At 33.0% G+C, this 27,984-nt stretch overlaps 3 protein-coding genes and 1 long non-coding RNA gene across 9 annotated transcripts; 1 reads left to right on the forward strand and 3 right to left on the reverse strand.

Moving 5' to 3' along the window:
• Positions 1 to 817: 817 nt before the first annotated feature.
• Positions 818 to 4,965, reverse strand: LOC101211386. The gene is made up of 5 exons (XM_004133938.3): positions 4,697 to 4,965; positions 3,317 to 3,565; positions 3,141 to 3,234; positions 2,299 to 2,432; positions 818 to 1,379 (listed from the first exon to the last, which is right to left on the reverse strand). The coding sequence occupies exons 2-5, from the start codon at positions 3,536 to 3,538 to the stop codon at positions 1,134 to 1,136; spliced, it is 696 nt and encodes a 231-aa protein (XP_004133986.1). The 5' UTR covers positions 3,539 to 3,565; positions 4,697 to 4,965; the 3' UTR covers positions 818 to 1,133.
• Positions 4,966 to 7,330: 2,365 nt separating this feature from the next.
• Positions 7,331 to 19,551, forward strand: LOC101203780 (beta-galactosidase 9). 3 transcript variants are annotated; one of them, XM_004134326.3, is made up of 19 exons: positions 7,331 to 7,811; positions 8,321 to 8,416; positions 8,508 to 8,620; positions 9,167 to 9,233; positions 9,410 to 9,502; positions 10,089 to 10,232; positions 10,797 to 10,885; positions 11,347 to 11,452; positions 12,253 to 12,340; positions 12,507 to 12,628; positions 13,870 to 14,073; positions 14,496 to 14,728; positions 15,239 to 15,354; positions 16,177 to 16,274; positions 17,073 to 17,183; positions 17,325 to 17,435; positions 17,930 to 18,138; positions 18,459 to 18,807; positions 19,205 to 19,551. In XM_004134326.3, the coding sequence occupies exons 1-19, from the start codon at positions 7,626 to 7,628 to the stop codon at positions 19,340 to 19,342; spliced, it is 2,673 nt and encodes an 890-aa protein (XP_004134374.1). In that variant the 5' UTR covers positions 7,331 to 7,625; the 3' UTR covers positions 19,343 to 19,551. The 3 variants fall into 3 exon arrangements, with proteins under 3 accessions (XP_004134374.1, XP_031739360.1, XP_031739361.1); XM_031883500.1 differs by lacking the exons at positions 7,331 to 7,811; positions 9,167 to 9,233; XM_031883501.1 differs by lacking the exons at positions 7,331 to 7,811; positions 8,321 to 8,416 and having other exon boundaries at positions 9,151 to 9,233.
• Positions 19,552 to 21,029: 1,478 nt separating this feature from the next.
• LOC101211635 (RPM1-interacting protein 4) lies at positions 21,030 to 24,576 on the reverse strand. Of its 4 annotated transcripts, none has more exons than XR_004215659.1 (5): positions 24,424 to 24,576; positions 24,143 to 24,246; positions 22,134 to 22,839; positions 21,752 to 21,934; positions 21,030 to 21,316 (listed from the first exon to the last, which is right to left on the reverse strand). XR_004215659.1 is itself a non-coding variant. In XM_004133939.3 (5 exons), the coding sequence occupies exons 2-5, from the start codon at positions 24,146 to 24,148 to the stop codon at positions 21,287 to 21,289; spliced, it is 894 nt and encodes a 297-aa protein (XP_004133987.1). In that variant the 5' UTR covers positions 24,149 to 24,246; positions 24,424 to 24,574; the 3' UTR covers positions 21,030 to 21,286. The 4 variants fall into 4 exon arrangements, 3 of the variants coding, with proteins under 3 accessions (XP_004133987.1, XP_011650873.1, XP_031739362.1); XM_004133939.3 differs by having other exon boundaries at positions 22,165 to 22,839; positions 24,424 to 24,574; XM_011652571.2 differs by having other exon boundaries at positions 22,165 to 22,839; positions 24,143 to 24,237; positions 24,424 to 24,558.
• A 1,681-nt stretch (positions 24,577 to 26,257) lies between these two features.
• LOC101212603 lies at positions 26,258 to 27,893 on the reverse strand. The gene is made up of 4 exons (XR_968907.2): positions 27,739 to 27,893; positions 27,514 to 27,569; positions 26,905 to 26,946; positions 26,258 to 26,552 (listed from the first exon to the last, which is right to left on the reverse strand). It is a non-coding gene; the product is annotated as a translation machinery-associated protein 7 homolog (long non-coding RNA).
• Between the last annotated feature and the right edge of the window lie 91 nt (positions 27,894 to 27,984).

Genomic DNA, 27,984 nt, shown 5'->3' on the forward strand with positions numbered 1-27,984 from the left:
GCGTATCCTCCAACACATTTAACAAAATATACTCCTTAATTTCAATAATATATAGTTTTACATAAATTATGATCTGATTAATGCACAAACTATAGGTTATAAATTTTTTTAACCACATTAGTTTTTATTTCTGGTTTAATTCTTATAGATAGCAAATAATTAAAACTATTTTCAAAATATAATAAAAAAATAAATTTTATATTTTTCTTACTTTTATATCATGAATTTTAATAAATCATTTAAATACATATGAATATAAATATTTTTTTGATCGATTATTCATTTTTTTAACTCAAGTTTGAGTGTAATCTTAATTTTTTTTGAATTAGACTCTTCTAGGCTTTTTATTTTTATTCTTTTAGTACAATTAAGATGAAAAACCAACAAATAATGAAAAGTATGAGACACTTAAACTTCAAATAGGTGAAGATTGAAGAGTGATTATTTATTTGTACTACTTTCAAATTCAAATAATCAAACTGGTTGAAAATATTAAATTAAAACTACTTTAACAACAATTTCATCTTAAACGTTCTTTACGAAGTTTACGTTTTCTAAAGAACGTGAAAAGAAGAAACAAAAAGAAACATCGTTTTGTAGGTAACTAATTAATCGAAAATCAAACACATGAAGACACAAAAGCATAAATAAGAAGCAAAGCCACCTGTTTTTTAGATTCTTTTCCACCATGGATGAACAAGGAACAAGAAATCCCATTTTTAAAAGGCAGGAAAATTAGAAACGCCTTCTCAAGGAGCTGAGGAACACAAAATATATATCCTTAGAGTAAGAAGACAGAAAAGCATTGTAAAAGATGTTCATCAAAAGAGAGCCAGCCAACACTTCCATTCCCTCTTTCTAATTAATTCAAGTGATCAATAAACTATTTTTAATGAATCAACCGTCTGTCTTTTTCAGTCAAATACAAACCACCTCATATCAAAGAGATTGTAGTTTTTGTTTATAGTTTCATTCAATACAGATGATGAACAACAAGAAAAAAAGAAGAAATCAAGAAATCTATATTTTGTTAATGCAACTGTGTGCAAGTACAAACCTAGACGTCGTCATCATCATCAGAAAAAGAATACAGATGCAATATTCATGTGTTGTATTCATCTTTTTTTTCTTTTTTAACTTGTAAAAGGAAGGTAAATCCGGATAATATCTCGTCTTCTAAGCTTTCGCCGACATATGGGACATCTATGTTGAGTAGCTATGGCCGTTTCAATGCAATTCCTGCAGAAAACGTGCCCGCATTTTGTTGTCGTTTCTTCAACCAATGGTTCTATGCAGATTGCACATCGCAAAGTCCTATCTGTAGGTGGGATGCTACTACTTAGTGCAAGTGTAGAAGGAATGTCAGTGTCAGTTTTTGCCTGCAAAAGGAGGTTTACACTTTAGTTTCAAGCTCTAATAAATAAGGATCTTAATCCGATGTGTTTAATTAATGTAGTTACCAGAAAAATCCAAGTGCTTTATATAAGATTAAGAAACATCACAAATCTAATTCAGATAAAAACATCATTGGCCAAGACGTGTGCCAATGGCAATGGTCAACAGAAGCTTGAATCAATGGCAAATTTCATTCGAAGACAAAAATGGAAAATTTGGCAGAGAGAAATATATGCCCCCCCTCACAAAAACTTGCACAAGATGAAGCAATTTAGACGGAGATCATATTATTGTTCTTTTTCCATCTTTTATGAAAACAACTTTTATTGAAAATAAATGAAAGAAGATGGAGATATATTAGAAGCCACAGCAGAATGTAAATATATGAAAATTTGCAACAGATAGTTTGAATCGTTTTAGATATCATAAGCATCTAAAGGATGTTATCAAAACTTGAATCAATATTTTCCCAGAGATAATGAAAATGGAGCTGTCCGATTGGAAACCAAAATGCACGCTGATTGCTAGGCGATGAACTGACCACTTTCTGTTGCACTTTCTCATTTACAATGATTTTAGAAGAAGTTTTCTATTAAAAAAACTTGTTCACAAAATATTTGTTTAAAACTAAAAAATGTGGTCCCAAAAAGTTATTTTTCATTATTTTCCATTTGGCTAATACTTCTGTGTAAAAAGGAACAAGATAAATCTTTAGTAAGCAGCCACATATTTTTACAACAGAAATCAACATTGATTTTTTTTATAACAAATGTGGACTGAATTTTTCAAAAACACATATACATTCAGTTTCAACATATGCAGATAAAAGATAGAAGAAAGACTTCAACAATGAACAGGCAATTCCAAAGGTTGCAAGTGTAATAATCACTAAATCAGTACTACCTTAGTGGCCCTACTACTGCTTTCACAGCTTAGGCGAAGGTCCAAGTTGTGAATTGTTTGTTGTTCCTGTAAGGATACATTATTGCTAATTGTAAGAGGCGACCAAATTGTAAAAGGGGGCCAAGTTGTTACATCTGCAAAATATCCAAAAAGAACATGTGTTAGTTAATGAACTAAATGTGTTAATCTATCTCATTTTTTTATAATCATGAATAACGGAGGCAAGCTACAAAAAAAGGCCTCCAATCAAAAGAATGTTGATCTCATGACTGACTGCAATTAAAATAATGATTCCAAGTTTGGGCAGGAATGTGTTTGGAAAAAAAAAATCAAATTATCCGAGGAGGTACTAGAGTTTGAAAAAAATTGGATGCAACTGAATAACAAATTGATCAGCAATAAATGGAGGAACAGGTAATGAACATATGATTATGAATATAAATAAAAATAAAAATACATGCCCAAGAATGTTATGAAAGAAAGAAGGCTTTGGTTCTATCCTGAGGAAGCCTACAGGTGACTAGAAAAGATCTTAAACACTTTAAACACAGCAGCCTGCATGTTAAGAACTAAGAATTTTCTCTTTCAAACATGCATTATACTGAAATTTAATTCAAACAGTGTTGTAGGTCCACAATTTAGAAGATTCACCACAGTATGTAAAAGTAAATAAGAAAAAACTAAAAACGTGAATGTGATATTCTCAAAGAACATCTTGAGTTTGCGACAAAAAAGTGCAGAAAAACTGGGAAATGGTAATGTAGCCACGCTATCAGTGAGAAGTAACCAACCATTGAAATACATAAAAAGAAGTGTAAGATATAGAATAAAAGAGCATAAACCTGAGAGAGCACCATAAACTTCTGTGTTGCCATTACGTCTGATGACTGCACCACAGCCACTCTCAAAGTGGTTTCTGCGAAAATTCTTCCTGGCCTAAAAAATTTGACATCATCTTAAATCCCCAGTGTGGCCTAAGTAAGAAATGCAATCATAATATTACAAAAATGTTACATACTTCAGCAAACTTCCTAGGAGAAATTATAGCAATGTCCTCGTCGATGGCGTCCGTGGCTTGTCCTTGGTAATGATTGTAGTATTGCGCTGCTTCATCAGGCAGGCCAGTTGGATCAATGCACTCGTCTGGGGGTGGACAATTCAAGTCGAAGTCCAACACTGTTCTTCTCTCAATAACTCTTGAACTCCAATCATGTAGATCATTTGAACTTTGAATGCTCATCCCGACAGCTCTTTCTGTCTTTCAAGCCTGAAAAAGTAGAATCGTCCACAAAAATGGAGAAGTAATTCAGATTGAAATAACTAGGAGGTCGAACCATTGTTATTGTAATGTAATTACCAAGAAGTCGACATTAAATTGAACAAATGAGTTGAACGTTCAAAACAAAAAATACAGAATTCTCTTACTTTGCACATCATCGACCTAAAAAAGAAAATACATGACAAAAATACCAAAGAACTGAAATATCCATTAGGAATCATAATTAAAAGTCTGTTTAATTCATAAAAGAATGTGCGCATCAATTTAATCTGTTTAGTTGTTATTACTAAAAAACTGTTTAATTTATACACAATTCGGTGAATCAAGACGGAGTTTGATCTATGAACCAACAACTCCGTTTTTTATTTTCTACCATTAACGTTAATTTACATAAATTATTTATGTTTTTTTTTTTTTTTTGTGAGAAACTATTCACACTATTTTTTTGTTTGTAACTCAAATAAATATATAAACAGATAACTTGGTCGATTTTGAAATTAATATATATTATATATATACTTCTTGATCATAAATTCTGCTAGAAATTTAAACCCTTGGTGGAATTAAATTGCTACAAAAAATAACAAAAAAAATGCCAAACGTGTTCTAAAAATAACGGGACGCCAATTGGACTCTATCCCACTGTCTAAATCCACATTTTATTTACCCATTTCATCCATGATTGTTTCCCCCAATCACGGCCCTTGAAACTATGATTTAAAAATAAACCCTCTGATGAACTCAGAAAATAATAAAGCCCTAAATTTAGCTAATATATGGTTAAGATTTCACGACCAGAACAGAACCCCCAACCAAAAAGCATAAAACCCTAAACCAATTGAACCGTGAGTAAAACTATTCAACGAGTCACCTTCTTGAATCTAAAACAAAGCGCCCTAAAACCTTCAACTGACCTCGTTCAATAGTTCGGAACTCGAGCGAAAATCGAGAAAAAATCAAGAATAAAAAACACAGAAAGAACCACAAAAAACAATCAAACCGAACAGAACCCACCATAAAAAAACACAAAACGACAAACAAAAGCAAGAAATCAGGGAAAAGAAGCATGATTCAGGCAATACAACAGTAGCGTGAGGAAAACAGTAAAGGGGATCGTACCTGGCGAAGAACGAAACGGCGAACTGGGGGTGGAGCAAAGCGACCGAGAGATGAAACGGAAGAGACTTGCAGAGAGGAAAGGGAGGAGGGAGAGGAAGAAATGGGAAGAGAAAATGGGAGAGAAAGAGAAGGGGGGCGGCAATCGAGATATAAAAGCAATGTTGGCTTCCTTCCATTCCATATATGTAGAGGCGAGGAGGTGTTTTGTTTGAAAAACTTTACATCCTTGCGAGATCCTCCTTTCCTCGAAATTATTCTTTATTTTTGCCATTCTTCGTTGCTCTTTGTCTTTGTCCTCTTCGGCGCTTCCCTTATTCTTCCCTCTCCCCTCCCCCGCCCTGGGCTCTCGTCGGGCCCATTTTGTCTTCCTTTCGGCCCATTCTTCTCTTGATTCACCCATTATTTTGGATTTTTATTTTTCATTCAAAAATAATAATGATAATAATGGAGTTATTTACAAAAACATAACAAAGTACGGTAACAAAATAAGAAAAGCATGACCGACCATCACTTTTTCATAAATTTCATATATGTTTTTATGATTTATTGGTACTATCAAAGCGAGAGATTTAATAATGCAAAAGTCTTATATTTGAAAAATCTCCAGTAATGCTTGCTAAAAATATTAGCATAATTCATTAATTGTGAGTCCTGTGGGTGTCACTAAGACCCAAAATCTAAAAATTAAATGAATAATTCTGTGAGGCAACAATACATAATTTTTTCTTCTCGAAACATTCGGTGCAACTAAGGCTTTGGATCGTGTATCGTTATCTATACCATTCTTTAATTTTGAAAGGTTTAAAATGAAGCATGTGATCATGTAGATCTACACCTATGTCTTTCATCTCGTACCATCTCGATGCATTATATGTTCGATGTGGAATTAATTAAAGGTATGATTATTTCATCAGGAGCCATTGTATGCTTGAGATTGATTGCACTCATATGATCTTGTTGATTGAGGTAATTTTTGTATTTCACAATTTTTTACCTAGGACCTTTTTGCGCTTTCAAAATTGTTATAAATATTTTCACTATAGTATCTAAACGCAAAAAAAAAAAAAAAAAAAACTATGGTAATTAGTAAAATGGAAATTTTGTTAAGAAAAGCTACAAATACAATAAAATGCCACAGTCTACGTATACTAATGTCATTTGTCGATTAGAGATAATATAACTTGTCACTCATAGACAACTAGAGTTATATTTATGAATAAACTAGTTCATTGTGGCCTGAGGATTTGAAAACAACTCTTCAAATTTAAGTGGATGAAATATGTTATGTAAAAGTTGTTCACATGTTTAATTTCGAAAGACGGTTGGCAATGTGCTTTAACCTATTAGGTTAGATATCGATCTAGTGATTTTGTCCCTCCACCTAGATCGTTCCATTAATTTTGACGAGACATTAGAGTGGAGTTGAGCACAAATGGAGTCGTTCAAACAACTTGAGTGTACAACTACTCCCTCCAACTACATTAAAATTCTTGCAATTCGTAAAAGTATTTAAAAACGTGTTTGGACGAGATCAACAATATAGTACAAAACACGTTTTACCAAAGCTTTTACATGCTTTGATATTTAAAAAATTGATGCATGGCATTTGAACATTCGATTATTAGCTTTTGACTTTTTTAACATACTTATGGGAATCATAAACTTCACACATAAAATCTCGAAAGGAAAAGCTTTTAGAACAAAAATTACAACAAAAAGATAAAAAGGAGGGCGTAAAATGTCCTAAATTGGCCCAATCGACGAGCTTCCTCACTATTGTTATCCACTCTTGAAAGAACTGTTGTGCAACTTGAAACTTTTAGTCTGTTGAAGCGTGGTAGATATCAACAAAACAAGATCAAATTTAAACGTTACAACACAATTTAAAACATAATTTTTTAAATTATTTATAGGAACATTTTAAAAATAGCAAAATAAATAAAAATATATTTCTACCCGTGTCATTGATACTATCAATGTTATAATCTAAAATTTTTACTAGCAGTAAATATTTTATCAATCTTACTATTTTTTACTATTCCTATAGTCAAATTCTAATTTAAAATAACACATATGCACCCAAAGAAAAGAGAAAAAACAAAAACAAAAGAATGGAGGATAGAGAATCCAACCAGTCAACGTGAAGAAATCTATTCACACTTCACTATTTTAGATTAACATATCTAATCAATTTACTTTAAAAAAGATTAAATTAATACATATAATTAATTAACATAAAAACAAGATTGATCTATGAAAAGAGAAAAGAAAAGAAATAAATAGTTTGATTATATATTGTTATTAATTTAAAAGGAAGGCGTAAAAATCATAGGCAAGGACAGCATCTATTCCCACTTTGATCCCAGTCTGAATCCGTCTATAGACAAAAAGCACACATTTTTTGAACACATCATTCGAAGACATTAAAAAAAGAAAAAAAAAACGTGGAAAATTATTAAATTAACTATTCCTTTATCCGATCTTTACTTATTTATATTAAATTAAATTAACTATTCCTTCAGCAATTTTTACTAAAAATATATTTATAAAAACGATGCACAAAAGTATCCCAATCGCATGCTTGTTACGTAAACACACGCGCCATTACATAAGGGACAGGTGGCGGTAATATTCTCACCAATATCCGAAATTCTCCCGCAGCACATCCTTGTTTCTATCGGAAGTCAGTTCAGTTTAGCTCTTCCCTCAGAAATGGCGGACGGTAATTGATTGAAGCCTTGCAAATTACCTTTGTGTTTTGAGGCTCTGAACTTCTCGAGCTCGATCGCTGTTGTTGAAATTTTTTGAATGGTTATGGTTATGGTTATGGTGTCACTTGGTGGTTGTACGTTTATAAATTTTTCTTAGTGGATATTTCTACGGCGGTTCCGGTTGAGTTTTTTTTTTTGGTCGGCGGCAAGGAAGTTAAATGGCGGTGCGAGGTGTTTTGATTGTTCAGTTGATGAGTTTGACTCTGACGATTCATCTATTGGTTGTCTCTGGGGAGTTTTTCAAGCCTTTTAACGTGAGCTACGATCATAGGGCTCTGATCATCGATGGAAAGCGCCGCATGCTTATCTCTGCTGGTGTTCACTATCCTCGCGCTTCTCCGGAGGTAATTTGGCGATTTTTCTGTTTTTACTGCTTTACTGTTGTATTTATATTTGCTGAAATGACGTGCGAGAGAATAATCGAGTTGGCCTTGGATGAAGGGAAGTGAATTTGTTGTGTGTGGATAGTTTATTGTGCTCAATAATCAGGATACATCAAGATAATGAAAATGGAGAGAGACATTTAATTTTTACTATCATTCATCATTTATTTGTCTTATTATTGGTGTAAATCGAGTTTTCCTTTTTGTTATTTTAGCTTCACAAATTTCATTACCAATTGGAAGTGCTTTATTGTAATCCTTTAATTAGGACTTTCCATTTTGTAATTTCATCAACCATCATGTCAATGAAATCTTTATGTTTCCAATAAAAGATGATAAGGGTATTGGAAAGAATGTTTGGCACTCATCACTTGTGAGATTTGATCACACTTACTCAATTTGGTTATAGGTTTTTACATGATTGTAGATGTGGCCTGATCGTAAGGTTCTTTCCTTTTATGTTACCACAGATGTGGCCTGATATAATTGAGAAGAGCAAGGAAGGTGGGGCGGATGTCATTCAGAGTTACGTGTTTTGGAATGGGCATGAACCAACAAAGGGACAGGTGCAGTAATCTGCTTACAAGCTAGTCCAATCGTCATGTTTTTAGTAGGTTGCTTGATAACTTAAATATATTTTACATTTTCTCCTTCCAGTATAACTTTGATGGCAGATATGACCTCGTTAAATTTATAAGGCTGGTAGGATCCAGTGGCCTCTACCTTCATTTACGCATTGGACCATACGTGTGTGCAGAATGGAATTTTGGGTATATCCTCCTGTCACCCAATTAGTGTTTTCTTTTACTAGTCAAATTTGTGAGAGTTGGCTCTCTTTGAGACCGTGTTGTTTGTTATATTGTACTTATCACTTTGAAACTGATAGCATTTACGTTTTGAAACCTGGCATTCATTTCATTTGAAGAACAAAATTAGTTCTTGGTATCATCTAGTAGCTTAATACTTAGGGCTCAAGATAACAACGTGACATGTCGGCATCTGAGGTGTAGTATTATGACTTACTAAACAAAATCAAAGTTCATCCTGATTACGGCTGTTTGCCATGTCCATTTTCCAGTAGCATATTTAAAAAAGAATGTAATACTACAGTAGATAGGTTAGGTAAAACAGGAAATAAGGAACTATTTTAGACACTTAAAAAGATGTGCATCTGTTGAAAAATTCTGTCTGGATGAGCTTCTAGTCCTTACACGGACGACACAACTCCGTACAACTACTGATGTCTTGCCCATCTAAAAATTATTCTCCTCAAATTTACGAAATGTTAACCGTTATGTAGTATGGGATTATTGTAGGGGTTTTCCTTTGTGGTTGCGAGATGTACCTGGAATTGAATTTCGAACAGACAATGCTCCTTTCAAGGTGCATCAGCATCTCTTAACGTATATTTGTACTTGCTAGTTGATTATATCTTTTTTGGAGCCAAAAGTTTGGCATGTAACCTTCATAAATTTACCTTAAACATGTTGGTATTGCCAATTAATGTTTGTTGCATTGCTATGAGATGATTAACTGTAGCAACACTTCATCTTTTATAGGAGGAGATGCAGCGATTTGTCAAAAAGATAGTAGATCTTTTGCGTGATGAAAAACTATTTTGTTGGCAAGGTGGTCCTGTCATCATGTTGCAGGTTAAACAGAAACGTTAATGTTCTTTGTTATTGAATATTGCTGTTAATTTAATGATCGTGATATTTAACCTTGCAATTGAAATTTATTGGGATTCTATTTATTATTTACTTTTTTAGCTGTTTATAGGATAAGTTTCATGAGTACAACCCTACATTAAGCTGAGTTGTTGATTGGTTATTTTAATGTTTATCAATACTTCCATTTTCTTTAACCATTTCATATATTGCAGAATTTTGATGAAGTTATCTTCGAAAGTTATTTTTTCAGAAAATCACAATTCAGCTCTGCTGTGCAAATACTTGCATGTTTTTTTAGAACTTTGTTGAGTTTGAGCATTGGAATATTCGATTCTGCTGTGTTGTTCTTGTGGGGTTGAAGTATTACTATTAAAGTGATATGCTTCATATTCTCATTTTGTAACCCCTCATTATTAGATTTTTTTGTGATCCATTTTTCTTTTTAGAGTATTTTTCCTATGATTTCTTATAGCATGAGATTGTGTTATTTTGCTGGATTTTTCACTACAGTTGGATGGTGTCCCCTCTTTTACCATTCTTACTGTCACTCTTTGAAACTAAATAACAGGTTGAAAATGAATATGGAAATATTGAAAGTTCGTATGGAAAGAGGGGACAAGAGTATATTAAATGGGTTGGCAACATGGCTCTAGGTCTTGGTGCTGAGGTTCCATGGGTTATGTGCCAGCAGAAGGATGCTCCATCAACCATTGTAAAACTTTTACCCTATTTACTCAATTTTCAGTTTCTCTTTCATATATTAGTCAAGAAAGTTGAGGTGTCACTGTACTTTATGAAATTTTTTGTTTAGATCAAAATTTCATATCCCTTTTATGTTAATTTTCAGTATAAACTTTTGTTTGGGAAGGTTTTCTTTTCTATTTTATCTACGTTTTGTTTATATCAACTTCAAGAATGCAATGCATTTACATCGATTTTTAAAAAGTGCTAGTTGTTCAAGAGCATCTTTTAAAAGCATAACGAAACATTGTTGTTGTTCTTTCACTCTTCTAATTACTTGTAAAAACTATTCTGTCAAATGTATTTTATGAGTTAAGAAGTTATGTGCAGTATATGTGTGTTGTGTGTTTAAAGGTTTTGAAGTACAAAACAAAAATTTAACTGTAGCTTAAACATCACTTTGTATAACCTGTTTGGTAAGATCACTCGATAAAATCGTGTCTATAATAAACTGACAAGAGTTTGCATTTACTTGTTTCTTGAAATCTTGAGATCCAAACCTTGTTAACTTATGTTTAATTTGTTAATGATACAGATAAATTCATGCAATGGTTACTATTGTGACGGATTTAAGGCAAATTCTCCAAGCAAACCCATATTTTGGACAGAAAATTGGAATGGATGGTATAGTTTTCTAATTTCTAGTAGGGTTATGATTATTGTGCCATAATTATTAATTACTATATGATCGTTTATGTGGTAATCTTTCATAAAGAAGTTGAAGTTGAAGATGCTATGAAGTACTAGTTCAGACTTTACTGTAGAAAGTTTGGTTTGAAAGAGGTCGTAATAATTTTAAGACAGACAATCATCCCTAGATAGTATTACTTTATTTTATTGGTTGGAGTTGTTTTCCTGGGTCCTCGTTTCAATTCTTCCATCATTTTTTTTTGTAATTTACCGGGCCCTACAAAATGTTGAAAGTTTAGAAGCTTGACTAAAACATTTCATGGTATAATACTGTTTGTCCCCAGCTAAACATAATTTAATAAGTTCATAAGCTCATATATCAATTTTACACGATCAAGTGCATAATTGGTTCTGTTGAAAAATTTCAGTGGCATAAACATTTCAATTTTTTGAAGGTTTACATCATGGGGTGAGAGGTCACCCCATAGACCAGTTGAAGATCTTGCATTCTCTGTTGCCCGCTTCTTCCAACGTGAAGGGAGCTTTCAGAATTATTATATGGTATGTGAGATCAGTTGGAACATTGTCAATTACCAGATTTTAATGAAATCAAGATGGTTATGAGAATTGAACATGTCATAGTTTTGTGCATTTTTTGAATGGTTATACATAGATTTCATGTGTCATACTACGTAACACTGTCAAGGAGTTCAACTTTTATATGTAATCATATTTCATGAGAAACACCTTTCGTTTACTAGAAAGGAACTTCAAATCGCAGGGAGTCAATAACATTCATGCCCGGTATATATTCTACTATATAATGAAATATACTTATGGCCATATCTATTTCCCAACCATATATTTATTTATATGGGAGATAATGGAATGACAGTGATAGAATTTACAATGCAAATCATGATGGAGTACTGTATTTAAAACCAGATGAAGTCATCAAAGTGAAATGAAAAGTAAAGAGAGTGGGACAACATAATTCTTTGTGATAGAATTTTTTGACGAGGCTGAAGCATTATGCACAGCACATCCCTTAGGGTTAGGATTTCATGGGGACTTCCAAACATTTCACCTTTTTTTTCTAATTAAATAGGAAGTTGAGGGCTTACTTGTAAGTTGGCTCGTGATGTTCTTTGTGGTTCTTTGTGTGTGTGTGTTCCCCCCTTTCAAATTCCTTGATGAAATTATGTATTTATGGGAAAACATTTGTTTTCCTCGAGGGAATTTATGTATTTAATTGGAGAAAAATGTGAAATGTTTTACTTTTAGGGTTATGGAATCAACAGAATGTTTATACCCTGCATTTATTCAATGATGTAACCAAGTGTACTTCTTAACATTTGCAGTACTTTGGTGGAACAAATTTTGGCCGTACTGCTGGAGGCCCATTTTATATTACTAGCTATGATTACGACTCTCCAATTGATGAGTATGGTAGGTAACTTAGGATGAAACAGATTTTCTCTGATAAATTTTAGTTTTTAGTCGGTTACAGTCTGCTACCTTTTAATATTACCTATTCCCATGACATTATCCTGTATTAAGCTCACAAAATCATTGTTCATAGGCTCTACTGGCAATATTTATTTTCTTCATATAGGTTTGATAAGGGAACCCAAATGGGGGCACTTGAAGGATCTGCATACTGCATTAAAGCTCTGTGAACCTGCTTTGGTGTCTGCTGACTCACCCCAGTATATTAAGTTGGGACCCAAGCAGGAGGTTTGACAATAGCTTGTGCTTTTTATGGTTTTTATTGTACTATCATCAGAAATTTTATCATCCAAATGAGTATTGAAATGGATAAATTGATAGAGAACAAGGGTTTCTAAATTCCAAAGCTCCAAACGGGTCAATACAAAAAATTTCATTTCCACAAATGTATCAATACCACCTATTTTCTATTAACAACCGAACAAGGTGAAATGCAATGTAACAGACTTTCCCATACTGACCCAATCTCCAATGAATGCCCTACCTTTTCCATGATGTGTTTATGGCAAGTTAGGCATTAGCATTCAAGTGCAGAGAACAAAAACAACCCTTTTCTTTAATGCAAGTTTTGGGCCATCTTTTCAACTCTTTTGGCTGAAAGGGTTTCCTGGATTTTTCTCTGGGGGATACGGGACCTGATGACTTGACTCTACCTGTGACATCAATGCTGGAAAGTGGCAAGAGATCTTAAAAATGGATCACACAAACTATGCTACTTTTTGTTTGTTCCTCATTGTGTAAATCCATTCTCTCATTTACTAATTACATCCTTCCTCTTCCTCTTCCAATTGAAAGATTTTTCTTACCTTGATGTGGGCTGAAGCTGTCTTCTCCCTATTTTGTAATGAAAATATTTATTCATGCCATTTAGTGTCCAAATGATTTGAATTATTGTTTGCTGATGGATGTTTATGTAAGGCCCCAAGTTAGTCGAATATTAGAATTATTAGGAGAATATTAGTTTGGTTATTAGAAGGGGGCAAATTAGTAAATAGCTAGTTAGTTGGCTAGGGTTTTAGTTATAAATAGGGTTTTAGTGTTGAGGATGGGTGTGAAGAATTTTATGATGATTTCCTAATTCGGAATTTGGTAGAGGATTATGTTAGGACACCTCCTAACAAGAGACTCAAAAACACAAAGAACAAACAAGAAAACTTAAAAGCTAAAATTATATTGCAATATCATTGAAGAAATTACAATATACCTCAACACATTCTAGAGGGCTGAGAGTCCTCTCCCAAATTCCCAATTAGGAAATCACCATAAAATTCTTCACACCCATTCTCTCAACTCACTCCTACTTATAACTATAACCCTCAGTCCTCACCAACTAATTAGCTATTTACTAATTTGCCCCCTTCTAGTTACCAAACTAATATTTTCCTAATAATCTTAATATTTGCCTAACTAGGGGCCTTACAGTTCACTGATAAATATGAATATTATAATTCTTTCATTACTGTTTTCAGGCACATGTATACCATATGAAATCTCAAACTGATGACCTAACACTTTCAAAGCTTGGAACTCTAAGAAACTGTTCTGCCTTTCTTGCAAACATTGATGAACGTAAAGCAGTTGCTGTAAAATTTAATGGACAAACTTATAACTTACCACCATGGTCTGTTAGTATTTTACCAGACTGCCAGAACGTAGTGTTCAACACTGCAAAGGTATGATACTCATATTGGGTTTTTTACTTCGAACTTTCTTGTTAGTAATGCACAAAGGAAGAATGTGATTCAACTTTCATCTTAGAAATTGGTCTACAATGCTGTGGTAAATCTATGTAAGTCCAAGGAAAACCGAAACTATATGGGAAGTTCAGTTTCTTTCTCAGTCTTCTATAAGCTTTACCGATATATGTTGATGATGCCCTAGGAAAATTGAATCAGTACTGGTGGTTTTATTTTTTCAAGTTTCTACAATAGTTCTGATTCAGTGATAAGAAATGATGAGCATAGAGATTTTCTGATTCCAGTGTGTTGCCATTTGCTTTTGAGTTGCATACAATCTCTCTTCCCAAAGCTTCTTTTTCCGTCTCTGGATGCTTCATAATTTAACTTGAGAAGCTAAAATTGCAAATGTTGAGCAGGTTGCAGCACAGACTTCCATCAAGATATTGGAGTTGTATGCGCCCCTTTCTGCTAATGTTTCTTTGAAATTACATGCTACGGATCAGAATGAACTTTCGATAATTGCTAATTCTTGGATGACGGTAAAAGAACCCATCGGAATTTGGAGTGATCAAAATTTTACTGTCAAGGGTATACTGGAGCATTTAAATGTTACAAAGGATCGCTCTGATTACCTTTGGTATATGACCAGGTAAATTTTCACTTAATTGATAAAATTGGAAACAAGAACACCATGCACGTGCTTGCTGAAACGTTATAAGAGAAGCGTTGTCTTACTATCACTACTGTATACTATTACCAAACTTGATCTAACTTTAGTTTCATGCGAGTAATGAAATCTGAAACGTTATAAGTAACTAAATAAACCAATTAGAATTGAGATGGAAAACTTTCACAAGTTAAACTTAAGGAAAAAAAATCTTTGCCATGACGGTTTCTTCATTTCAAACTTAGAGGTTCTGGGCCTCAAGCCTTCTCAAGTCTTGCCAATGAAAGTTTTATTTCTAAATAAAAAGAAATTAGGCCTCAAGTCTTGGTCGATACTTGAGGAGAGTGTTGAAATTAATGTAAAAATGTTATATATTTTTTATATTCACGATAATTATGATTTTAACATAGTATTATCCCATTTTTAGCTTTCTTTCTTTCTTTATTTTTTAGAATAAAGTTATTTAGCGCCTATGCACTTCGTGAAATACAGGATACATGTTTCCAATGATGATATCAGATTTTGGAAAGAAAGAAACATAACCCCTACAATTACGATCGATAGCGTTCGCGATGTGTTCCGTGTGTTTGTTAATGGGAAACTTACAGGTGATTGAACATGATATCTTGCACTGTATTTGATCTGTTATTTTGCGACGATCTGATGATTTGCTAATTTTAGGAATGAGAATCGACGTAAATTAATGAACTCAAGATAACTTAATGAATCAAACATCCTATATACGTTTATTTAAAAGAAAAAAAACTGTCCTTTTTAATTTTATTGAATCAAAATAATATAGTGCTACAACCTAGTATTAATTGTTGAATTTGAAGAATACGCTTTACGAGTTGGTGGATTTCATTCAGTTGAGCCGCATTTTCTATTTTCCAGTATCTAACCTGGAGTTTGAATAGGCACTCTTGTTTTGGTTTCCACAAATATTCCCTCTTTTTTTTTTTTTTTTCTTAATATCTAAACATAAGTCGAATTCAAATTTATGTAGTCTCTCGTTCATTATATCGATGAAAGAGGCTTTTCTTTTTTTTAAAAAAACCAAACTTATGTAATCTGCTGCATTTTTTTGGAATATTCACTGGCAGCATCACAACAGCTAGATTTGAGATGATTTAGTGGTGGCTATTTATGAAGTGCGTTGAACTTCCTTCCCATTTCTCCAGGGATCAGTTATTTGAATCTAGTTTTGAAGAATTCCTGCCATTTTGATCAGTATTTATTTTCCTCTTTACACAAACAATTCTTTTCTATCATATATGGTAAATTTTTTAGAAAGCTTATACGAAAAAGTTTTTGGATTAAATTTCCATTTGCTGGCACTAGTAAGAAATATCTGCAAATTTGTGTCGTGTGTACATGTACTAATCATTTCGCTAACTCTATTCCATTTTTTCTGTCATATGGAAGAAAAGGCAGTGCAATTGGTCAATGGGTGAAGTTTGTCCAGCCTGTCCAATTTCTTGAAGGATATAATGATTTGCTGTTGCTATCTCAAGCAATGGGTTTACAGGTAAAAAATTCATCTACATCTTTTCTTTTGTGGAGATCTACGTGAAACTGTGGTTTGTGGTGAGTGATGACTAGATGACCGTGTTTAATGCCATTATCGAAACTGTCTGGATTTAAATGCATTATCAATTCACTTCAAGCACACTGTGTCCTTCTCCAATGTCTCTTTAAGGTGGATACCGCCATTCCCTGTGCTTATTAGAATCCAGGTGGCCTATTCTAAAGAAGAAACATGGTGATCTAACACCGCAAAGAGGTAAAGGTAAATGATTAGAGAATTCAAAAGATGGAGCTCGAAGCTCATCAATTAACGTTAACCATAAAAGGAGTGTTTCTTTTCTGAATTTTGAAGGACATTTTGATCTGCCATGAACGTCCTTAATTGGGATGAAATGGAATAGGCCTTGGTGACAATTCTGAGATAAGGATATTCAAGATACCATCCTTAGCACTGACCTTAAATTTTCTATTACAACAACGTAATCTGAACTATTTGACTTTTTTTTGTTAGTGCTCATGTTTTCTTTCTAAAAGATCTCAAGAATTAGCCATAGTAGTAAAAGGCCACTGGATTCTTCAAAATATCATTAATTTCTTCTGTTTAAACTCGAGTGGGCCCTAAACTTTTATTGAGCTGGATCCTTTCTAGGTTCAATTCTAGATTTTTTTGCTTCAGTTTAACTACATACAATTAGTTCTTCATTCTTCTGAATGCATATTTTCTTTTAAGCTAATTTTCTTATTGGTGGTATGTTCGTGGATCTTATGTATTATTTGATTTCTTTTAATCATACAATAGAATTCTGGTGCCTTCATTGAGAAAGACGGGGCAGGTATTAGAGGTCGTATAAAGCTCACTGGATTCAAAAATGGAGATATCGATCTCTCCAAGTCCTTATGGACTTATCAGGTAATAATATTTAACAGCGATAGTTTTCTTTTAGCTTTTGGCTGAACCTGAGTCTTAGTAGTTTAAATCTGTATTCAAATTTCTCTAGTTACATCTAGAAAGTTGTTGACATATAAAATCAAAATTTCATTTTGGCACTAGGTTGGGCTCAAGGGTGAATTCTTGAATTTCTATTCTTTAGAAGAAAATGAGAAGGCCGATTGGACCGAATTGTCAGTTGATGCTATTCCGTCAACATTCACCTGGTACAAGGTAGATTATCCAGAGATTATCAAATAATATTGTTTATTGAAAAAAGAATCATATTTGACTGCTGTCATTTGTGTTCAGGGAGGGATCTGGAATGACATTTTTGCATCTCTTTACCTAATAGCGTAACTTTTTGTGCTATCTTATTCTTGACCTTTTTTTTTTGCTAATCCCAACCATGGATTTTTCACTTTATGATTCTGTTGGAAAACTCTTTATTTTCTGTTTTTACTGTATCCAGTGTCCCTATTTGGTTAGATTGATGCTGTAGGGATTTTGGTAGACAATTCTTCACAAGGAAGCTTTGTTTTGCCTATTTTCTATTTCTGGTGTATTTATATGGTCAGTTTGATGCGATAGATCATAGATGGGTTTTCTTAATTGACACTTGGGAAAATCAGGGACCTCATTCCAAGTTCCAGCGATCCATGGAAGTTAAGTTGACCAAACATAATCTCTTCGAATTTAGAAGCTCATTTATTTTGGCTCTGGTGTAGGCGTACTTCAGTTCACCTGATGGAACCGATCCGGTCGCTATTAATCTAGGAAGCATGGGGAAGGGGCAGGCTTGGGTTAATGGCCATCATATAGGTAGATACTGGAGTGTGGTTTCCCCAAAAGATGGCTGTCCCAGAAAATGTGACTATCGTGGTGCTTATAATTCGGGAAAGTGTGCAACAAATTGCGGGAGGCCAACACAAAGCTGGTATGTTCGAACCTACCAAATAGCTTAAAGAATCCAAACTATGTTTCAATGATGACATATATGGCATGCGTTTGTGTGCGTGTTTGTATTGGACGCCTATAATTCTTTAGTCTGACATTCTCTCTAATAAAAAACTGGTCTCTCCCTCTGCTTGTGGCCGTAACTAACACACCAAACCATGCAAATCTCTGTATCAATTCTCTCTATTGTTTACATTTATTTTTTTAAATTCTCAATTTGTTTACAAGTATAAATATATATATTGAATCAGAATAGATGCTGTATTGCTTGTTAACGTTGCAAGTAAAAGTATCTTTCAGGTATCATATTCCACGCTCGTGGTTAAAGGAATCAAGCAATTTACTAGTTCTCTTCGAGGAAACGGGAGGAAATCCGCTTGAGATTGTAGTTAAGTTGTATTCAACTGGAGTCATCTGTGGTCAAGTCTCAGAGTCTCACTATCCATCTCTTAGGAAATTGTCTAATGACTATATATCTGATGGAGAAACTCTCTCAAACCGTGCAAACCCGGAAATGTTCTTGCATTGTGACGATGGACATGTAATCTCCTCGGTCGAATTTGCTAGCTATGGAACTCCTCAAGGAAGTTGCAACAAGTTCTCTAGAGGTCCCTGTCATGCAACCAATTCTTTGTCCGTTGTTTCACAGGTGAGTCGTCCTCTTTTGATATTTCCAAAGAATATTATTGCATATAAGGTGAATTTTCAAGCCTAAATTGCAAATAAAAATTGTGCAAAACGTTCCATAACTACTTTTCGAATAGAAATTCATGGAATCTGAAACAATATGGTAGTTGTGGTTCCTTGAGACTCGAGCAGTATCACATTGTTTTAAGTGACCGCCACATTTGTTCTAGGTTTTAATTTTCATCGAAAATTTTAATGTATGTTCTAAAGTAGAGAAACTTCTTAAGGTTAATAATTTTTTAATTGGATGAGATATTTTTCTTAATTTAGCCTTTCCTTTTCCTTTTAAGATCGGAAGGTAAAAAGTAACTATTTTGATTCGGATAACTGAGCCATTCAGTTTCATCTTCCCTTTCCAGGCTTGCTTAGGGAAAAATAGTTGCACAGTTGAAATTTCAAATTCTGCATTTGGGGGCGATCCATGCCATAGCATTGTGAAGACCCTCGCTGTCGAGGCTCGATGTAGCTCAACGTCAAGTATCCATTCCTCTGTTTGACACGAAAACAACTAATCCTCCATTGTCTATATGTAAGTATGCTGTGTATTTACTATTATCTTAAATCATCATCGTCGATTCCATTGTAAATCTGCGATTTTATTTCTAGTTTTGGTCTTGACTGCACTTTTACAAATGAAATGAAGTTCTAAAGTACTTGAGAAAAAAAATTTAGTAAAATAGAGAAGGTTCCAAAACTAAAAGAATAAGGTTGATTTGAGAACTGTTCTATTAAATTTCTTTAAAATATGTTAGGTCAAGTTTTGAAGCCATAACCTCCATGTATTTATTTTGTTTTCTTTTCTATTAACTTAAATCGGTTTGAAGAAAAAATCAATTCTATTCCAAATTTTTCTAACAATAAATACACAAAAATAATTTATAATCTTTAATATATCATTTTTGAAAAATTAATTGAAACTATAGTTTTATTTTATGAAAATTTAATAAATATTTCAACATTTGTTTATATATTTCAAAACTTTACATTTCTATAATAAATATTGTTAAATTTAAACCATCTATTTTATATTATATGAATGTTAAAGTGTAGATTTAGTCTCTAAATTTTTAAAATTGTATTAAAAATGTATTCTCTGTATAAAAGTAAAAGTGTCTAACATAAGATATAAAAAGATAAAAATATTAGTCTCGGAAAATTGTTTCTTAATTATAATTAAAGTAACTTTAAGTATAACATGAAATCAAATTAATTTTATTGAGTTTGAAAAGTTATATTGTATATAAAAAGATGTAGCATAAGAGTGTATCAAAATTTTAACAAACAAGAAAAGTAATTGAAAAAAAAAATTAGAAAGAAACTTTACAAATCATTAAAAATAAATATTCTTTTTCTTAAAAAGATCCTACAACTATATATGTATTTGTACTAAAAGAAAAAATGTAACACTAAATTATTAAGAATGGATTGTGAAATGTTAAAAGATAAATTAATAACTAATTAGTTTTTCAAAAGGTGTTACTAATTAATTTTTATCCAATTATATTTGATTACTATATATGAAAATTTGGGTATGTCAAAAGTTTCTATAATTTTACTTTTAATTTCATCAGCTCAAGAAAATTGTAAAAATAATTAGTAAATCAACCAACACTTTGATGATAAGGTAAATTATATATTAAAAAATGTTGACTAATTAAAAATACATAACCAAAATATTATATTTTCATTATTACAAAACAATCATATATAGTTATTTGTACATAAAGCAAAACTAATTCAATTGGTTTTTAATATTCTATATTTATATTTACACTAATATTAATAATAAATATATTTACATGGAGTAACGTTTGTGGACTTTTTAAAAAAAGAAATTTCTCCAAAAGTTTTATATTTATGAAAATTCTCCTTTTTAAAAAAAATGGTTTTTAGTTATTAAATAGATTAAAAATATATTAATAAGTTAGTTAAATCAAATAATAATTTCCATAAATGTAACCAAATCCAAAAAATATTTATGATCCAATATTTTCATAAATTTCATATTTGTCCTTGAATAATTATTTTATAAAAAATATTTGCTCTTTGACACTTGAGAGTTAAACGATGCTTCGACCTAAGGATTAAAATATCCATCTACACGTCAATTCTTCAACGTTGATATTAAATATTCTTAATATGTTAAATCTTCTATAAACACTCATAAAAAGATAACACACAACATGAAGGAACTCAATCACTTGAATGAATAATATTTGAAATAATATATGCATTAGCAGTAATAAATGTTTTGAATGTATTAAAGTCAAAAAGAGAACGTGGCGAACCATAATATGCCCAAAAACAAAAGCTTTACCACTAATCTGTTGGCCAAAAATGCCTCTGCCCAAACTCAAACATTTCCAATAAAAACAACAAATTCCCACCATGGCCATTCCATCTAGAAAAAGCAAAAAACATATTCTATGCCTTCTTGCAAGTCATTTTCCCCATGGAAAACAGCAACATCTCTGTAGGACAGAGGAAGAAAAATGGATCAAACTCTTTTACCAACTCCATGGAAAATAGAGAGAGAGAGAAAGAAAAGATATGTTAGTTAAATAGCACTTCTAGTTCTTCCCACCTAAAAATATTGCATGAAGTTGGCTTAGTTTAGGCTCAATTTTCAAAACAACCACACCCAACAAAACAACCACTCATATCTAATCACATCTCATCTCAAGTTGGTCAAAATATTTCTAAATCACATAATTCAGAATTACTAGTAATAAAATTTAAGCAATTAAATAGTTCAGATTCTAAGAAACCATGCAAAATCTGACCGTTTTACTTGCAAGAAAGATTCATTGAAAACTTGTTGTGTTGATCACCAATAACTCGGAAATAAGGAAGTCTTTAGATCAGGTCTTAAGCTTTTGGATTGTGATAATTTAACCATGACGTACCTTTGAGTTTTCGGCACTAGAACGACTACGAATACTAGAAACATTGGTCCCAGCTGGCAAACTTCCGTCTTCCGTTTGTCTCTCCACGCGCACTCTGGTGAAAATATTAGTGTAGTTCTCAGATGACGATGGATCGCTTTCGTCCCAGTCACCAAATTTTGGGACTGTGGCACCACGATCAGGCTGCAACATCAAACAATAGGAGACTGTGTCATTCAAAATAATCTCATCAATAGTCATAAATCAATGGGTTGCAGTGAATTGTAGACAACTTTTGTTTTAAAAACACGTTGATATCTAAGGAACAAATCTGGAAACTAAGTCACTGAGCATTATAATGTACAAAATCTTTTCAGAACACTCTAGTTGTGAACTTAAATACGTGAATGAAAGGAAATGAGGAAAGGTGCTACGGTTTCATTGCCCCGAGGAACAGATTGTTGACGTGATCTTCCAGGAGTTAAGGGAGCTAAACCTTCATGACTACTTCCTCTAGGCGAACTTGAGCCTCTTCTTTCCCGTAACGGTGAAGATGGTACAACAGTTTTTGCTTCAGTCCTTGGATGCTGTCGCGAATGAAGAGGTGAATTTTCTATGCTGCATTCAGAAACTGTGCCATTTCTCATAGTCCCTTTCGATGAATTACTGGTCGAGCTGTGGTTACCTTGACGTTGATGAAGAGGCGAGTTCAAGCTAACTTGACCCATTGATCGATGGTCCAAAGGGGAATCAAGTTGTTTCTTCATATTGCTATCTTCCAAGCCCAAATCTTCTTGTGTGTGCTTTGGCCTTGATACTTGTTGACCCCGACTCTTTGCGGACTTTATACCATTATAATCCCGACCAGACAATTCCGGAGCATCATGGTGTAATGGAGATTCAGGTTGCCTCCTCACAACACCACCCTCTTTGATTTTGTGTTGCTCATAGTTTGACCTCACTGTGTTTGAAATCTCCTCACGGTGAGGAAGAGAATCATTTGGATTCATCCTCTCGAATTTAGCCTTTGTCGCATTGTCAAAATAGGTCGTATACGGGACATCATCCCCATCATCCCACTTACCAAATTTTGGTACTTGTGAACTCCGCTGCAGTGGGAGAAGAAAATGTTTTACTAATCTATTTTGAATCGACCAATCGTAAGCAAAGAAACTAGATTTTCGGTTTTGAGCCGGATTGCGTTCGTACACAAAGTTATGACTACTAGAAAAGTATTCTAAAATCACATGTAACACAAATATGAACCTCCTTTTAGAGATATTATAATGTGATAAAACACTGACAGAACTACACTTTTCTCTCCAATAAAGGTAATTTCCTTCATCATCTTAGAAACTTCCTCATGAGTTTCCTTATCGTCCTTAAAAGTGCTATGGTAACAGATCTATGAAGAGGTTACAAAACAACAATCCATGTCAAGGAAAACGAAGGTATGCAAACAGCATGAACTCTTTTATCAAAGAAGCATACAAATTTCAAAAAATGAAAAGGAAAAATTTGTAACTGCAAACAATTTCCAAATCTCATATGAAAGATGAGCATTCTCATGGTGAAAAATAAACGAATAATATTTTCTTTCCTGTCGAGAGACACATGCATATCCAGATATCAATCAAAATTCATGGCAAAAAGAAAATGAAAAACACCATTGTCAATGGTGTTATGGTATTGCAGACGAAGAGTGTATGAATAAGATATCCCACGTGAAATAAGGCAAGTAACCTTATGTAATTTAATTTGTATGAGAGGAGAAACATTCTTGACTGAATCTTTGACGAAGTCATAGAAAGATGGAAGGTGAAGAAAAAGTTCATTAAACCATAATATGTTCAAGAGACTCAGTCATGGAAAGAGAGGTTTAAAATTAGCCTAAAGGTTCAACCCATTAATTAAGATAAGCTAGAAAAGGTCAAGCCAGTTTTGGACTCCAAGACAGTCAAAACCGATTCCGTACTCTCTGAACTCGACATCAATTCAACATAATTCTGCATTACGACCTCCATTAACAACCACGACTCAAGAACAGAGAAACAAAGGAATCAATAGATTTAAAACAAGCAAACCAAGAAGATGAGTCGACGTGCACATTTCAGAGGTTCGAATCCCCCGATACACACACACACACAAACACACGTAGTTCAATATGATTCTACATTACAAACTCCATAAACAGCCCGACCTACGCATAGCTCATCTAGTTCAAGCCATACGCGAACATAACAATTCAAGGTTCGAATCATAGATCCCAGCAGTTCGCAACACATAGTAAATAAGATAACCAAGAAATTCAGTATAAAACTTCATTATTTCAGAAACATTCAAGAGAAGAAGAAAGAAATGGTAATAAGCAAAAAATAACAAACAAAGAAGAGAGATATTTGGAACACTCACAGCCATTAGCCTTCAGACAAAGGTCTAAATCCTCAAACAGTACTTTGAAACGAAAAGGAGTAACCTATTTTAACCTGCTCCAAGTTCCATCGACACTGCAAAAGCTAGAACAAAACGATAAAAAAATTGAGCACAAAAGAAAAAAATCGTACGGCCAAAAAATGGAAGAAACAAACAAATTAAACTAAAGAAAAAAATGGAACTTCCATTAAATTATTGACTTAATAAAGCTAAGATTTCGAAGTAGGACCAGAAGCATAATGGAAGATTAATGTGAAAACCTTTTGGAAATCGGATAGAGTTGAAAAACAGATCCGCAAATCTTCGACCCCATTTTGAGGATTGAAATGAAATGAATTGTGGAGAAAGAACATATTTTATTGTTTTTCACTATCAGATTATTGAACCCTTTTTCACTGTTTAACTGAATCTTTGGAGAAAGGAAAGAAAAGAAAAAAGAAAAAATGGAAAAGATGAGGTCAGCTGGCTGACGGATGAAGACGACGAACTTGACAACTGGATGATTAAAATCATAGATAGCGACTCTTCTGTCGGCCCATTAATAGTGCAACTCCCAAACTCTTAAATCTTTAATAACAAATAAATTCAAAATTTTACTCTTTTTTTTTCTTCTTAGTTTAGATATCATTTCTCTAATTACAAATTTGATGCAAATTACAAAACCACTCTTGAATTGTAGTAGACTGGTGTATTTAGTAGTTGAATTTATTGGGGAGCTGAAGGCAGCGGTATTTACGTAGGATTTGCAAGACACAAGTTGTTTTATTTTAAACAAAATATGATTGTAATGCGGTCACCGAAAAATTTAGTATAGATCCAAGGATTGAGTCGTTTAGTATTTATAGATAGCTTAGTGGTTAATTTTTATTTTTTTTCAAATTCAACTCAAACCTTCCTGTCAATAAATTTTCTAGATCCGTGATTGTGTCTTTGAGGATTGTAATGCAGTCACCGAAAAATTTAGTGTAGTCCAAGGGTTGAAACGTATAGTATTTTTATAGATAGCTTAGTGGTTAATTTTAAATTTTTTTCAAATTCAACTCAAAGCTTTATGTGAATAAATTTTCTAGATCCATAATTGTGTCTTTGAGACTTGTGTTTCGCAAAATTAAATCGATTGACGTGATAGATAAAAATAACGAACTATCATTATCAAATACAAAAAGGTTATAATATTTGTTGTATTTATATATATTTTCGATATATATACCACTGTATTACAATTATGTTTGATGACTTAGTCTAAACATTGAAATAAATTTGAAGGCCTCTAGTGTTTTCAAATAATAATTTGAGGGTTCCTTAAATTTAGCTACGTTATTTCTATTGTTTGATAAAAAAAAATTGTCATGGATACTCATAAGTTAAAATAATAGATAAAACTATTCTTGAAATTATTTAAACCTATTTCTGAATTTCATGGGGAAAAGGTATGTTTTGGTAATTCAACCACCAAACGTTCCTATTCTTCAAAATTAATTCTCTTTTATAATGTGTTATAGTTGGTTGATTGAATATTGGGTGTTTGGCTTCTTATGAAATTATATTGTAAAATTTTAAATTAGATGTGAGGATTGACACCCAGAAACCAATCTGAACTTTTCAAAATGACCGAACCAACACCCAATATGGTCGATTTTATTAAAATATGGTCACTCGATGGTCAATTTTATTAAAATATGGTCAGTGGTCGGTTTAATTAGAAGGTTTCGAAAAACCAACTGAAACTGATAAGCTGAACACTGTTGTCGGTTTTCACCCTGGTTTTGGCCCGCCTGACCGACGATCACCCTAACGGTAATAGATCTATGGGGATTTTTAAAAACTTGAAACCTCGAGTTAAGTTTCTAATCGTTAGACAAAAATTCCAAAGTTACAAACCAAATTTGCAATTTAAGAAAAACAACAAAACTAGAGTTTAAACAGAGAGAGAATGGTACTGCCGTTTCAGTAATGCTGAATAAAAAATTTCCCAACCACAACAATGCAATTCCAATACTAAATTCTTAACCTCGTTTAGTTTCAAGTCTAGAGATAATTTAGAATATGTTTTTGCTAATTATATTTATTAAAATAAAAAAAGAACAAAAGACGAGAGGAAAGTTAAGAATATTTAGCTAAAGAAAGTTTAGGATATTGAGAAGCATTCAACTTCTATATAATCATTCAACAGCATATCATCTTCTTTTCAGGGTTTTACATAAAACACACAAGGACAATCAACTGATTCAAAAGCCATTAAATGTCTGCAATTTCAGGTCGTGAAGTAAATCTACCTCCATGAATTTGTGTGGGAAGTGGGAACCCCTCATTTCTTCCCACTCTTCTTGAGCCCAGCACCTCCAAAGGTCCCCTTCTGTTGAGCCTTTGCTCTAAGCTCCTTGAGCGCCTGTATATATCATCAAACATCGCAGAATTATACAACCAATGGACCAGAAGAAAAAGTTAATGTGACAATTTTAAGTTTAATTTTAAGTTTATGATTCTTATTTGCAAAATTTTAACGTAAAGCTTATACACAGAGGAAACACTTTGTTACAAATTTGTGGTTGTATTTTAAAGAAATTTAGTGAGTGAATTGTCAAACTAAATTTCAATAGAAAGCATGAAAATGAATGAACCAAAATTAACAAAAGTTAAAAGGACGTGCACCAACATGAACAGTTTGCATTCTTTCAAGAACCAAACAAAAAGCATCTAATTAGACCATCAGTTTTCAGTTATGAGGTTCTAGTTCTCACCTTTTCCTCATCCTTCTTCTTTTGCATATTGGCCATATCAACCTGTTGAGAAAACCCATAAACATTCAAATTTCAGTTTTGAAAATAATATCTAACCCAGGTTAATTAGATAACTATAATATATATATTCCAGAACGAATTAGGGTAGAGGTAGATACAGTTCCCTCCATCTTCCCTTCATCAAGTAACCATTAATTAATAAGATCAATGATTGGAATAAAGTGATATCAGCTGAGAGCATCCATTAATAATGACCAATGAATCGAACCTTCCCTCTCCGGTGAATGGAATCGACGATAATGATGCTTGCAGCTAAATTTTTATTAAATTATAATAATAAAAAAGCAAAAAAACTAGATCGAACCCAAAATTTAGGTACGCGTTACTTAAACAGAACTTCTATTCTCTTATCATGAATTTTGATGAGGCTCTAAAAGGGGGTGATCAACAATCAATAATTTTAAACTTCAATGAAATCATTTACAGCCTTCAAAACATCACAAGGCAGATCGAAATTCTTCGATACCAAAAATTGAACCCGAAATAAGGAAAACCATGAAAAATCTAATCGCGAGATGGATCCATAAAATAATAAATTCAAAAGCATACCTCGTCGTAGTCTTTCTTATCAACCTTGGGTTGCTTCAGAGGCTTTGCCTTCCCTCCTACAAAGACATAAACCAAAATCGATTCTCAATATCACGATTTAAGTCGGTAAAAACGGGGATTGTAGATCATATCATAGCCAACAACACCGATTTCAATCGATGATACTACCGTAACGAAGATGAAATCGAGAGGGGAAAAAAAAAAAGCTGAATAGATCGATCGTACCTTGCTTGGACGACATGGCTGAGATATCGCTAGGGTTTGGCCCGAGTCGAAGAAGAACACAAAGAGGGATTACTCGATTCGCGACAATTGACGGCTTCTCAAGTATAACGACAGGGCTAAATCTATTTATAGAAGCCAGGCCATAAAGCATTGCACACGTGTTCTTTTATTCTTTTTTTTTTGTTAAATTACTATTTTAGTCTTTCAATATTCAATTTTAGTTATCTAAGATCATTTAACATATTA

Source organism: Cucumis sativus, chromosome 3 (genome assembly GCF_000004075.3).
Source record: "Cucumis sativus cultivar 9930 chromosome 3, Cucumber_9930_V3, whole genome shotgun sequence".
NCBI lineage: Eukaryota > Viridiplantae > Streptophyta > Magnoliopsida > Cucurbitales > Cucurbitaceae > Cucumis > Cucumis sativus.